This window comes from Gopherus evgoodei, chromosome 1, assembly GCF_007399415.2.
Source record: "Gopherus evgoodei ecotype Sinaloan lineage chromosome 1, rGopEvg1_v1.p, whole genome shotgun sequence".
Taxonomy (NCBI): Eukaryota; Metazoa; Chordata; order Testudines; family Testudinidae; genus Gopherus; species Gopherus evgoodei.
In genome coordinates this window covers 162,068,332-162,083,493 of record NC_044322.1, presented here as the reverse complement: position 1 = coordinate 162,083,493, position 15,162 = coordinate 162,068,332, and the positions used below count along the sequence as shown (strand labels likewise).

Here is a 15,162-nt window from a genome sequence, read left to right as displayed (position 1 = left end):
AGACTGGAACTGGTCCCTTGAGGCTGGAGACATCAGTTCCTCCTTAGACTGTGGACTTGGGCTTGGTCCCTCTGGAAGTGATGTAGGTGATGGGGTTGTTTTCGTTGATGGTGAACCGCTTTCCGCTGGTGCACTATGTGATATTTCAGGCTCTGGCTGAGCCTATAGGGTAGGGTTGTCTGCTGCTTCTGCCAGTTCAGGCCCACTGGTGCCCTCTGGCGCTGGAGTTGTACAGGGTTTGCAAGTGCTGGAGTCAGTGCTGGCAACGGTTCTAGTGCTGGTTGCTTTTCCAGTTCCAGTTCTGGGACTGGATGCACTATGGCTGTTGCAGTCGTTGGCAGGGGATCCGGTTCCACCACCTCTGTCTAAGGTCTCTGGTAACACAGACGGGGACCTTGTGGCACGGCTCAGGAACAGGGATGGGGTGTGGAAGCTTGTTTGGCCGGCTTGCGTGTGACCATTCCCACCCTCTGGCCAGCTTCACATGGCTGGCCAAGTCATTCCCTCAGTAGCATGGGGATGGGATAATTGTCAGAGACTGCAAATGTCCACATTCCTGACCAGCCCTTGTACTGGACAGGCAACTCAGCTGTAGCAAGTTTACAGATTTGACATGAATGGGTGTAAGTTGTCAATTGTGGCCTCTGGGTTGATGAATTTGGGGTCCACTAAGGATTGCTGGATAGCTGACACTTGTGCCCCGTGTCCCCTCCACGCGATAACCTTCTTTCCGCCACCTATCAAGTTTCTCTTCGCTCCGAGGGTATTGAGAGGCATCTGTGTCTGGGGATCTTTGGTGTGATTGTGGTGTAATGAACTGTAACTCGGTTGGGGTTCTTGGGGCAGTGGGCCTTTATATGTCCCAGTTCATTACATTTAAAACATGGCCCAGCTGACTGGTCACTAGGTCGTGGTGGTTGCTGGAGACTGGTGAGGTGGACAATAGGGTGTCTGGGGCTTTCCTTGGGTTGTAGGTGGGGTCTTGGGTAGCCCCCGGTGATAGGGTTTATTTTCGGTTTGCCCCCTCTGATATTCGCTACCCTTGCTAGTAGTTTTTTCTTTTTTGCCACTTTCACCCATCTGGCTCCAATCTCCCTGCCTCGGTTAGAGTTTTGGGCTTCCCATCTAGGATGTACCTTTCTGTTTCCTCAGGAACACCCTCTAAGAACTGCTCCATTGCATTAGGAAGGACAGCTCTTCCAGAGATTTAGCGCTTGCTCCTGATATCCAGGCATTCCCAATTCTTTCCAATGTGGTAGGCGTGTCCGGGTAAATGACACATCTGGTTTCCACGTTAGGGCTCTAAACCGCCAACGGGCATGCTCAGGTGTTAGCCCCATTCTGATTCTGGCCTTGGTTTGAAAAAGATTATAATCGTTCATGTGTTCCTTAGGCATTTCAGCCGCCACCTCTGCTAAGGGTCCACTGAACTGTGGCCTCAGCTCTGTCATGTACTGTCTGTAGGGATGCTGTACCCATGGCAGGCCCTTTCAAAATTTTCTAAGAAGGCATCACCTGCCTTGTAGGTGGGGGAATTTTCTGGGATGGGAAACAGTACCTGGAGAAGGGTTGTTAGGGTTGGCTGGTACATCCGGCTTAGTCCTTGCTAATTCCAGGGCCTGCTGGTGGGCCTCCCTCTGGATTTCCATAGCCCTCCGGTGTTCAGCCTCTTTGGCTTTCTCTTTTTTTTCTTTCATCTCCATCTCTTTTTCTTTCATCTCCATAACTCTTTTGTGGGCAAGCTCTTCTCTGGCTATTTCTAATTGTTTTAGTTTCATTTGTCTCTTATGTTCATTGTCCTTTCTCTGTTGCTTCTAGCCTAGCCAGCTCTAGTTGTTAGTTGCTCCACTAGTATTCATTTTCCTGCTTCCTTGTACTGGCCACACTCAGCTCAGGGCTGCTTGGTTAACAGAGACTTCTAACTAGCTATACCCAAGAGGTAGAAAGAAAGAAAACAATTCAGCTTGTAAATTCCTTTTGCTGGCTGTTTGCTCACAGCTTGAAGCCTCCTCTTAACAAAGACCCTTGTTAAAAACTTAACACCTCTGCCTTCAGGCTGCTTTCCAAGCAGCTAGAAAGGAGAAAAAAAATCCTACTGGCTTTTGGTTCCTAAAAATCCCATGGCTACCACCATGTCAAGGTTCCTTCCCCACTCTGAACTTTAGGGTCCAAAGGTTTACCTCTACATCAGTAACTGCAGGCACATTCTTTTACAGAGGTCAAGAATTACTCTGAGGGTGAAAACTTTTTGTAATGGTATTTTACATATGGTGAGAGAATGTTTAGCAATCTAACCAACGTCTTGGTCTTCCACAGTAGAATATGGTTTCACATGATGTACAAGTTTCCCAACAGGACACTTTGTGCATCTTTACAAACTCCAGAAATTCCACTTTCCACTGTCTCTTCTGAGCATGGTGGTCATGGCTAGATTCCCAATCTGAACACAACAGATTGCCCCGTTAGCCCTTTGGCTTCTCAGTACACCTCTGTGTGTCTAACTTATATAGGTTGATTACAACAGTTTTAATATTTTGTAAGGAAGCCTTTCCAGAAGAGACGGTGGTTTTGCAATTTGTGGACTCAATCTATGACATTATTCTCAAACATGGTGAAAGATTCCCCCCCCCCCCAAAACCTGCTTTCTTATAGTCTTCCCTTACAGATTCAGAAACAAGGCTTCTTGCCAAAAGATTGTTCACATTTGAACACTGACTGATCAATTACTGCAGGTACCAATATGTCACACATGTTAAACACTGGGCTGCTCATTCAAGATATTAAATGCCTTGTCAACCAGGAAAAATATCAGGTGGCCAGCAATATAACTGCATTTGTTCTTGGTGGGTGATTACTGTTCAACCAAACAGCATGTTCAGTAGCCCTCTACACTCCTGCCACTGCAATCCCTGGCACAGGCATCTATGATTCTTGCTTGTCTCTCTCTGTCCAGGTTCAGCAGACACTACCGGTGGCTTTTCTTCTTCCTTACCCTATTGCTCTTCTGGGTATTTTAATAGAAATGAAAAAAGGGGAGGGAGAGGAATTATGTGAAGAATTGTTTCCACATTCCAGGAGGATATGGGAGTGAAGACCCCAGCACCCGGCTCACAGTCCCTGGATGATAAAGGAGGATGAGTAAACATCTGGGCTTTTGGCAATCCTTCCATGAAGGACAGGTGAGGGGAGTGAAGAACCTAGCTTCCAGCTCTTCCTCCCTGGAGGAAAATGAAGAGGAAATGAACACATTTTCTCCCCCTCATTGAAGGAAAGAGAATGGGAAGTGAAGACCCAAGTACTTGTCTCTCCATCCCTGGATGATGGAGGGAGGGATTGAGATCTCTGTGCTTGGCTTCCGTGACACCACGAGGAATCAGCAGAAAGAAGAACAGAAGCAGCAGTGGCAGCAGGAGATGGGCAGGGTTTGATGACAGGGCTTCATTTTCTAATGGTATTCATGCCTGGAGAGATCAACTCTAATGCAAACACAGTCACTGAGAATGAATAGAATCTGAATCCAAATATTAGCATTTTTCCTAGTCAAAACTGTATGTGTGCTCTAATAGTATTGTGAGTACTATTATGTTCATAATGTACTCACTGCAGTGCAAATAAAGTAGTGTGCAGCCATCATAAATATCATACCCATAGTACTGACATTTTAGGAGGACTGAGAGGAGGTCTTGCACATTCAGGCACTATAGGGCCACAAATAGGATTGCTCTGACCTTTATGTTTGTCTTCAACTCCTTGTGGATTCACATGTACTGATCTAGCCACAAACAAGTTGGCTATCATCATATGATGATTCAACGCGCATTCTGATCATAACCTGCTTCCTTTTCTCATACAGATCTCAACACATGTAAAGTGGCAGTCAACTCAGGTCCCCAGATCATCGCATTCTCTTCCGTATCACACTTGCATTTCACCTGTGCATCGCCTTAATCACCATAGGCAGCAACCTAAGTCACAAAACTACAAGAGGCAGCAAATAAGGACCCCTCACTTAAGGATCATTTACCCCAGGCCCCTGCAATCCAGAAGCCAGCATCCACATACCAAGACCCTGTACCATCGCAGACACCAGCACCCACACACTAGGGCCCGGCATCCCAGAACTCAGCAACAAAAGGGTCAGCATCTACAAACAAACAAACAACCACTCAGAAGTCAGCACCCGCAACCCAGGATCCACCAGCCCCAGGGTCAGCAAATCAAGAACCAGCACCCTCCTGTCAGGACCAAACAATCTGGGGGTCAGCAACCCCAGTCAAGGACTCAGAAATCCACAGGCCAGAACCCCCCAACTAGTGACTCAGAAACCAAAGGAGCCTCATCTGTAATCCAGGAATCATCAGTCCAGGGGCCAGCAGCAGCAACTCAAGACTGAACAAACCTGAAGCCCTCACCTGAACCTTAGATCCATCAATCTAGGAGCTGCCCCTGTGATCTTTCATACCATCAAGTGCAGCGGCATTGTTTTTGTTTTTACAGACCTTCTACCTTTTGTTTTGCTCCTTCTTCCAGATCTGGAAATTGTTGGTTTTGTCTCCCCTTTCCTCCATTATAATCAGGAAGGTTGGGTTCTTCTTCTTTTTCATTTCCTCTATTATGAGTTCCAGGTTTGTGTCTTATTTCCCTTCTTTAAATAAATCCTTCTGTTAGCATATTGTAACATTCTGTACTGATTGATTTAAACATTTCTTCTGTACAGTACATTCCCCAGCCGGCATGAAAATTAGATGCAAAGCGTTAGGCATCTAGGGCCTAATCTAGCACACAATGCAGCCAGTAGAAAAACTCCTATTGACTTCAATGGGCTTTGGATCAGGCTACTGATTAGGATCTTAAACCATGTTGACATCAGATTTGGCATTTACTTTTCAATGCTTAACAAGGTGCTATTTTAAATTACTGGATGGGATTTGGCACCAAAGATTTTGTTTACATAGAAATCCTTGCTCCCTACCCCTTGGAGTAAAGCACTCAGGAACATACAGTGTCTCTTTATATAAACTGGCAACATAGAACAACACAGACAACAGCTGTCATAAATTAATCTAATCAGAATAGAAACTAATGTAAAATGTTCATAGACTATGGACACTGGTTCTTTTGCACAGTAACTGCACTGATCAATTCATACCATAAGCAAAGATTTGGCAAATCATCCTAGGGAAAACTAATGCTGTAGCATTATCAGTTTAAAAATAATATAAATATTGAGCTAAGGAGAAAATTACCAGCAAGCAGAAGATGAGGCCAAGGCATCTGTCCAGAGGTACTGGAAAGTCTCCACTGTGAATATATTAGCTAAGGAAAGGCCACAGGAAGATGAGAGTTGCAGAATTCTGTTTAATTGCATATTTTGTTACTGTCAGTGATGATAATGAAGTGTGCTTCTTGTTCCCAGTCACAGGAGTAAGCTATGGACCAAATTTATGCTTTGGGACTAAGATACTCTCAATGCATTTAGCTTTGGTCCTCAGGGTTGTTTCACTTTCTTTGAAGCACTGATTTCAGTCCTACATGGCATGATGCAAAGTCCACGCAACTGAAGTGCTTACATTGACATCAGTGCACATGGGTCAGGACCACAGGTCTTTTTTACCCCAGTAAGGGCTATAAGGGCCAATTGTAAAGGTGCTGAGCACCCTCGGTAAGGTACAGAGCTCCTTCAATTCCCCTTTATTTCAACAGACATTGAAAGCACTCAGAACCTTGCAGGACTGGGTGCTCTAGTAAGCAAGCCCCATAACTGGCCGACTTAATATACCATAAATGTCTCTGATAGACAAGATGATCATTTTGTAAAATCATCTGTATATGTAGAGTGGACCAAATCCATCCTCAGCATAAGTCAATTACCTTCAGTAGAGCTACAGCAGGCTTGGATTTGGCATAATATCTGCAGTCCTCATTTTTAAATCTAACATGAGTCATAGTTCCAATAATAGGGAGGGATCTGGTTTTCATTCTAATTACTACAAATGACGGCATATAAATTAGAAATATTAGTTAGTTGCGGTTATGGTTTTATGATGGAATGAGGCTGGGGTAATGGCCACACTTGTTGCATTAAATATAAACCACACAGGGACTCTGTGGTTTGTTTGAGAAGAAAAACTGCACTATCAAAACTGAATTAAAAGGCCAATGAAACAGAAATACAAGCCATGACAGCAAGTAACTTCACATTTAAGGGTGAAATGTACCATTGAGTATGTCCTGTTATGATGTTCATTGGCCAGTGAATCTTTATTAATAGGACAAGAAATGGACATGACACATTTGAAGAAAAGGCAGTTCCAGTTAATAGACACAATGATGATCATTTTTCCCAGATGCCCAGGCCGGGGAGCAAGATTATATGACCTTGTTTTAGGTATGTGCAGGAGTGACTTAGGGTGAGCAGGAGAGTATGGCTGACGGTGTTACACAACTGAGGGTATGGAGGCAGTCTGTTCTGTGACATGATTTTTATCATAGTGGATGTTGTGATATGGTGCATTTGAATTGCTTGTTTGCTGATTTATCCATTGAAATAAATAACTAAAATAAAATTTGGAATTAAAAGAAACAAATGTGGGTAAGTAACCTTGAAACCTAAAACAAACAGAAGATGTACCCTGATCTACCAGCTGGCTTACACTCAGTCCCACCTCTGGAATGCACCTGATTGGAAGAGCTTCCAAAAAGGTCCCCCAGTCAGCCTCTTTAAAGACACACCACGCATTCAAGCACACAGACTCCTTTCACTGTAAGCCAAGCCATAACAAAGGCCTGAACCTGCTGGTTAAACCCCCACTGATTGCAGGGAGAGTTTTGCTTGAGTAGGGACTGGGCCTCTAAGCTGTGTGCTGCCCAGTAGCTCCAGCTGTGAGTACAGTAGAGTGTGTCAAGCAAACGGACATGCTTGGAAACATGCCTACTATATTAATTTCAGCAATTTGTTCTAATGCCGTTGGAGGTGGAGCTTTGGCTGGGTAACATAGGCAGAGCCTTCAGCTCATCTCACATTTGCATAGCATCTGCATCTGAGGAGCTGCCATCTGTCAAATCCATTTGAAGTTCAAACCTCTGTTTCATAATAGCAGATGTGTGCACATCATTCATCTACTTGATATCATATAGGAATTAAAATGACTACACTGTGCTTGTACTAGCTGAAATCTTTCTTTCACTGATTAAAGAAACACAGTTAAAGAATTCAACCCTGAAGTGAGCTTCTGCATGCACCAGTTTTATCCTTAGCTTCATGCATGGACTACTACTTCCTTTTGTGTGGTTGAAGAGCTGTAATAGACAGAAAGATTGATTTGGTATCCAGTTCCTCCCAACCAAGCCAATGTGATAAGAAAGGCTTTATACTTTTAATAACCTTGAGGGCAGTTGATAAATCAGCATGTGTGGTTTTATGCTTTTTACTGACAATCATCAATGGATAAAGAATTTCATGCTATGACTGCAGAGAGATTTAAAGCTATGAAGAAGGAATTCTACCATTTTGCTTCATATTTGACAGAGGGGATCATTGTGACCATCTAAGAACATTGATAATACAGCATCAGATACTTCAATAAATGAATCAAGCCTCACTGTTGCTACTGCTTCTCTCCCCTGCACGTTAGACATAATTGACGATGAAACCATTAATCATCATGAAGTCCAAGAGGGATCCTGTGAAGACTGGAAACACATATGTACTGAATTATTCCAAAGAAGAAAAAGCTTTGAATCAAACCAAGCTGAGGGCATGGCATCCATAACACAATGATTGAAATCAAGATGTTACTATTGTGCTCCTAAGTTTCTGAATTTCATGTATGAAACCGTACAATGCATCTGATCTTTTAAAATCTTCATTAGGGAATGCTAAATTGCCAGGGGCTAGATAGTACAGCCACAGACTGAGTAGAGCCTCATGGCTGTAGGGGAATCTCACAGACACTGGGCCTAATTCACTGCACTGTGTGTAGGCATTTACATCAGTGCAGTGTGAATGTAAAACTCAGCCGGAGCAGGGTGATAGCCTTTTACACGCACTTTTCATTCACTTGAAACTGGTGTAAATGTATACACAAGATGCAGGGCAATACTGAAGCAGGCCCATTGTGCTTTTAGGGGCATAATCCCTTTCTATAGTGCCTGCAGTGGGAGTGCACATACTGCCCCAGCCTTTTCTGGGTGGAGAAGGGGGAACTGCAATTGTCCATACCTTTGGATGGGATTTCCAAGGCAACAGAAGACTCCTCTTCCCCTTCCCTATCTACGAGCCCTAGTACCAGGGCAATCTGGCCATAACATTATTCAAGACTGCCTCTGTCAGTTCACCCTTATTAAAATAGCCACCACCACCAGCAAAAACTGACTCTAGTATGGCATTGTCTAATGATGTGGAAAAATTACCACACATTGTGTTTGGATCAGAACAGCCTGAGGCTCTTTTATTACAAGCATGCAGGGAGACACAGCCAGCCTAGCTGGTCTGTTTAACAAAGGAACACAGAAGCTTATATAGCTTAAAACCATATTAGTCAAACACACTTTTCATTCATAATATCCTTTTAAACAGAAAAACAGCTCCTTATTAGGAATACAAAAGCAACAAGCTTTCCTGTTTATTATCAGGTTGTACTTTTGCTGTTAAGGCTTCTAGTGATTACAGTTACATTTCGCAAGACTGGCATTTTTCATTCTCTCTCTCCTGCTCCTTGTGCACAGTTATTTAATCAAAGTTATTTGGTCAAAGTTGGGCCTACTCAATTTTCCCTTACACTAATAATGGTCCCAAACCCAGTATCTTACAATAATACTACAGTAATGTTTGGTGCAATTGACTTTTTAATAAAGTCAAACACAGTGAAATATTTTGATGCAACAAAACTACGGAAATGTCATGGGTCTACACTTTGCTAAACATCAGATTTAAAAAAATTCCATATGTTGGGAAAGTTCAGAGCCAGTTTTGAACTATGCAATTCTGTCTCTACATGACACTTCATGGTTATTACGTGCAACAAACAAACAAACTGAACCTTCCTACTATAAGTTTAATCTTTTCAATATGATTTATATTAGATGGGCAGTCCAGAATATCTGAGAAGCAGGTGGCTGCGTTCTGCAAACATAACATTTGCCTTCCGATTTTTTCAGCTACATCTGCACCATTTCTTTTATAAATCTGTAAATTTTTCTGCAGGTAGCGATCCTGTACTTTTATTTAAGTGACTTGTCTCAGATGGTCTGACATAATGACCATACCTGTAACTGAAGTATCAAGAAATGCCCAGTATTATTTGGCCATAACCTGAACAATTGCTATCAGCTATTCTTCTCATAGGTACCAGAGACCAAAGGAAAGATCCCCTGTACTCTGGCAATTACAAGTGAGCCATGACTCTGCTGGGGGAGACAGGCAAAGTCCTCAGATTGTTGCTAAATTGCAAGAGGCTAAGATCAGCAGGGATCAGCAGAAAGGTCCCTGAAAGGGTCTCTTGAGCAGAGATGGGCCACCCAGTCACTTCTGAAAGCACTACTCACTCTCCATTGAAATAAATAGTTAATAAACGTGGGTAAATTTGGCAACTAACATATGTTTCAGTAATGCAGAAGAAAAAAGAAACAGACTCGTGTTTGAAACAGAAGACAGCTGTCTTATGACATGTTCCTGGAATAATTGTATTTATCCTGTGGGTTTTTTTGAGGTGCTGGGAGCCATTAAATCCAAAGCTATATACAGGAGCAATACTGTCCACATTTGTTATCTAACATTTCCTTCTATGACCTATTAAATAATTCATATGTACCAGATGCATTATTTAAGATGTTAAATACAGGCAGAATACCAAAAGAACATAGATTTCATGCACTTACACTTTAGACTCAAGCAAACTATAGCTATTCAGTAGCTGAGATTCAGTTTCCTCATCTTGGATATGATCCAAAGCCCCACTGAAGTGAATGGAGAGATTCCCATTGACTTCAGTGGACTTATGGTCAGACCTATTATGAGTCAATCACACTAGGGACCATACTGGCACACAGATTATTGTCCAGGGTTTGGGGAGCTGAAAGCCAACTTTTTTTTGTTCCACCTGTCCTGATTTGCACTGTATGCTCCTCAGCCATAGTTGAGGACCTGGGTCATTGGCTATAATTCCCTGATAATTTATAATTGTGAAACTACATTTGTAAAGTTGCACAATTATAATTTTGCAGTAATTTCTTGTCTTTGGAGCTCCTTAATATGTAACTATTTTTCTTAAATCTCTGTATTTTTTTGAGGTTTAACAATCTGAAGTACATATGTCTTGGTTGCAGTAGCTGAGGATTTTGAGTCTTATTCTACCTCGTCTTTTCTCTTTCATATGATATTTGCACAGACTCATGTAATTAAGAATGGAAGTCTGTTATGCTAACCACAAATCTTCTAGGGGAGGATTTCCAAAAGCGCTCAGCATAGACCTAACTGGCTCCGCTGTGATCAATTGTAAAATTCCCATTGCCTACGATGGGAGCAGAGGTAGGCCAATGCCTTTTGAAAATCCCACCCTAAATCAACACTGCAAAGTCAGGTGACCTACCTCTAAAATATTGCTTCCCTTTGGTTGACATGTTTAATATTTTTAATTTTAGTATTAAGAGAGCAATGCCAGAAGTCCTACTTTTATTTCAGCTTGTTGAATAGCTTCAGTAAAAAAGATAAGAGAAGAGGTATTTCAACCATTTTTTGCTGAAAGAGGTACAGATTACAAGGGTGTACTAGCAGCTCTCAGACTGCAAATGATTAATTAACAAATGCCAGAATTGTCAGTTCTACAATCAGTGTGTCACATGTGAAACTTAGAATCATAGATTATTAGGGTTGGAAGGGACCTCAGGAGATCATCTAGTCCAGCTCCCTGCTCAAAGCAGAACCAATCCCCAAATGGCCCCCTTAAGGATTGAACTCACAATATTGCATTTAGCAAACCAATGCTCAAACCATTGATCTATCCCTTCCCCAATAAGTGTAGTCTTTCTTCCGGATGCTGTTTTACTTTATACTTGGGTTTTGAGTACTTGGGACACTGCATGGATTTCATTCTGATATAATCTAATACATAATTGTTTGTTAATTATCCATAGGTACCTTATAAGGTGCAGCAGAACAGAGAATCACCTCGAAGACCTACTGATTATCCAGTCAACCCAACGAAAATCAGAAACGTGACACTTGTATAGGAGTTACTGCCCTTTGAGGTTCCTGTATCACTGAAATTTACACCTTTGGATGACTTCCTGCAACTCATAAAGATCACCATAATTTCACTTATATTTGAAAACAGGACCACAGATGTATCTATTTTTTATATAATGAACAATTTCTACCAAGAAGAAATAACAATCTTGACTTTAACATACACATTTTCAACAAAATTCTATATACAAATGATGGACCTGATCCTGTAATAGGATTCAGGCAGGTGCACCTTGCAGAGCTCCACTGACTCTCAGGGGGCTTCCCAATGGCAAGGGGCCACGTAGTGGAGTCCCATGGAAGTCAGTAAGGCTCCACGTGAGCACAAAGGTTTGCTCACCCAGATCCAACTGAAAGATCAGAGATTATATAAACTGGAGATTTATTAGTCCGGAACAGCAAAATCTATTGCTGGGTAGTATAATGTTGCTTTTATATTATTTAATTTATACTTTCTGATCATCCCAAGCTCCATCATCAACAAACGTTTCCATTTCTTATTTCCTAATATAAGCCAAGATTTCCAATAGGGCTGGTTGAGGATTTTCAATCAAAATTTTTTTTTGCAAAAAGTGTCCATTTTCTAAAGAAAACTTCAACTTTGTCAAAAAAAGCAAACACATAAAAGCAAAAAAATTATCAGTTTTTGATTGAAAAACAGCTGAAAAATGTTGATTCAGAATTCATGTAGCAATGCCTTAGGAGAGCTGAAGTTTGGATGTGTCATTTCCCTGTTCTTCTCTACAAGCTGAGTTCTCTAGCCAGACACCTCTCTTGGCTTATTCTGGCCAGATTGTCTCATGATGCATCACAGTGGCTCATCAAGGTGGGAGACTGTGGTGCATCATGGGAGATGTAGTCTGACCAGGGAGCTTGGCCTATAAGGAAAAAGGGGGGCATGATGGACCTGAACTACAACTCACATGAGGCATAAAGTGGCATGATCAAGGACAAAGTTTTGGTTTTCAGCCAAAAATTATGGGATGAAACTTTTTCAATTTTCAGCTGAAAATTTTCACTATATGATTTTTCACCAAAAAGCTAAAATTTTCCATGGAAAAAAATCCATTTTCTAACCTGCTCTAGCTGGCCTATACTCATAACTTTCTAAGTTATCCTGTAATTCATATATTGATATTTCATAAGGATCAGTACATTTGAATGTTGGAAAGAAGTGAACGCACCAGAAAAAAAACCCATTTTCTCACCTGCTGTAGCTGGCATATACTCATAACTTTCTAAGTTATCCTGTAATTTATATTGATATTTCATAAGGATCAGTACTTTTGAATGTTGGAAAGAAGTGATCTCACCAGAATTATCTCTACAATGCTATTCTATGCAACAAAGAGAATAAATCCAGATCCTGAATTGTGGGAAAATTTTGTTTTGCACTCTGAGCATTTTCAATTTAATTAAATTGTGACTACTGAATCCAGATTCTGCATTATTAGTATCATTTTACAGTTAGTCAGATCAAATGCTGAGGACAATTCATATTTTGACACATCCAGTTATCTACAAAGGTATTTCAAATTCTGGAATACTCCCCCACCTTTTTTCTGTCTTGTCTATTTAGGATGAGATTTTTCAAATGAACTCTCATTGACCTCAATGGGACCCAAAACATTGACATTATACAGAGATAACATAAATAATTTATATCTAAGAGTCTATGTGTCCTTCCTTTGTATTAACAATGAATTGAGAAAAATCAATATCGTATTGGTATTAGTATTAGTATATCTGATAACCCTTAATATTAGCGTAGGCTAAAGTAAATCTGTAACAAATCTAAAGATAAAATCAATTTACAACAAAATGTAGGGCCCAAATCTATGAGAGTTCTTCTAGGGGGAATTCCCATTTAATTCCATGATCAGGCCTAAAGTTACACAAATATTCAAACTAAACTGTATCACAGAATAGAAAAATATACTTTGGTAAGGCTTACAGTACAAGTGAATGAGTAACAAGCTTTCCTGCATCATTGTATTGTGGTACAAATATGAAAATTGTACTGAGAAGAAATTTTATTTAACATTTAGAGCTGGTTGAAACATTTCTAACAGAACAGAAAATGCTGATTTGATGAAAAATTATCAGACATTTTGTTTTGATAAGGTAGGAGAACCTCATTTCAACTGTATTGTTTAGACTTTTATGTTACCTTAATATAATATATACATTAAAAACACTCAAAAGGCACTTTGATATGGTCACTTTGATATTTCTGAAACAAAAATGTTCAGAATTTTCAGTTCATGGGAAATTTTGATTTTTTTGTTCCAGTGATAGGAAATTTTGAAATGTCAGAAGTTCCCATGGAACAGAAATTATGACATTAGATCAGTTCAGGTTCTCCACTAAAAATGTTGATATGACAAAATTGAAATGTTTCATGCAAAAGTAGCAGCATGGTAGACAGTTTTAATGGGCAATTATCACAATGTTTCATTTCAATAAGGTCAAAATGTTTAATCTTTATCATTTTGAATATTATATTATTATGTAACGTAAAAGCTGAAAAGAAACATTTTGAGGTTGAAAAAAAATATTTTTGGAATGTTTTCATTTTGTTCAAAATTCCAAGATTTTGACTTTTCACCCTAGACTGGGACAAAACCAAATTTCCAGATTTCATGCAGGATGGAAATTACATTTTTTGGTCAACTCTAGGTCAAGTCTATCTTGGTCCCAATACATAAGAAAGAAGGCATCCTTGAATGCAGAAACTATTGAGGTATAAATTAACTGTCTCATGTGATGAAGATACTGGAATACATCTTGGATTCTAGGATTAGGAGAATGGTGGAACCCCCTTCTTGAACAAGAACAGTTCAGCTTTAGGAAAGGACAAGGAACCACTGATGCCACATTTGTAATTGGGCAAGTGATAGAGAAATGGTTAGAGTACCAAAAGGATAAAAGTTTGTGAGCATTTATAGGCCTAGAAAAGGCTTATGATAAAGCTGACAGAAAGAGGCTCACATCAGTGCTGAGGAAATATGGAATGTGTGACTATTTAATAACTATGGTGAATGCCCTGTACAGATCACCTAAAACAGCGATCCAAACATGTTTTGGAATAACAAGCCCCTTTGAAGTAAAAGTTGAACTGCATCAGGGGTTGGCCCTCAGTCCACTACTGTTTATCATATTGATAGACCAAGTCACAATGGAAACAAAATGAGAAGCTGCTATATGCAGATGACATAGCAGTAAGGGCATCCTCAAAAGAAGACCTAGAGGAAATAATAAATCAGTGGTATGACCATCTAAACAGCCATGGGATGAAAATGAACATGACTTAGATTGAGGTCATGTGAGTCAGTAGAGGTGCCACAGAGAAACTGGATATAGAGATTAATGGAGTACGATTAAAACAGACTGATCAGTTCAAGCACTTTGGTGCCTGGGTTACAGAAGACGGAGATCTTGAGCGTGAGATACAGTCCAGACTGGGGAGTTGGAAGACTGTGGAATAATATCTCAGGTGTTGTGTATGAGAAGTATGTGCTACTAAAACTGAAATTCCAACTATATAGAACAATGGTGTGGCTCGCAATGCTGTATGGTGCAGAAGCATGGAGAATAAAGAGACAGCAGCTGCAACACCAGACAGATGCGATGTCTTCACTCAATAAAGAGAGTTACACAAAGGAAGAGATTATAAAATGAAAGTCAAAGTCCATGATGTGGCTGACAAAATCCAGGAAGCTTGACTTCACTAGTTTGAACATACACAAAGGATGAATGAAGACGACCTGGTGAAGCTGGCATGGCAGAAGAGGGTGGTAGGAAAGAGACTCAGAGAAAAGTTGAGGAAGTGATGGATAGACTGCATCAAAGAAGATGGTAAGCAGGTGGACCTTAGTGCTGCCTCAGACAGACAAAGATTGTGGATATTTGCAGGA

The 15,162-nt window shown here is 40.7% G+C and overlaps 1 protein-coding gene across 1 annotated transcript in view; it reads left to right on the top strand.

Annotated features, from left to right (window-relative positions):
• The window catches only part of IGSF5 (immunoglobulin superfamily member 5), a 47,243-nt gene extending 35,398 nt beyond the window's left edge, over nt 1-11,845 (top strand). The window contains 1 exon segment of the mRNA XM_030552224.1: nt 11,134-11,845. Within this exon segment, the coding sequence (XP_030408084.1) occupies nt 11,134-11,229 (96 nt within the window). The 3' untranslated portion in view covers nt 11,230-11,845.
• The last annotated feature ends 3,317 nt before the right edge of the window (nt 11,846-15,162 follow it).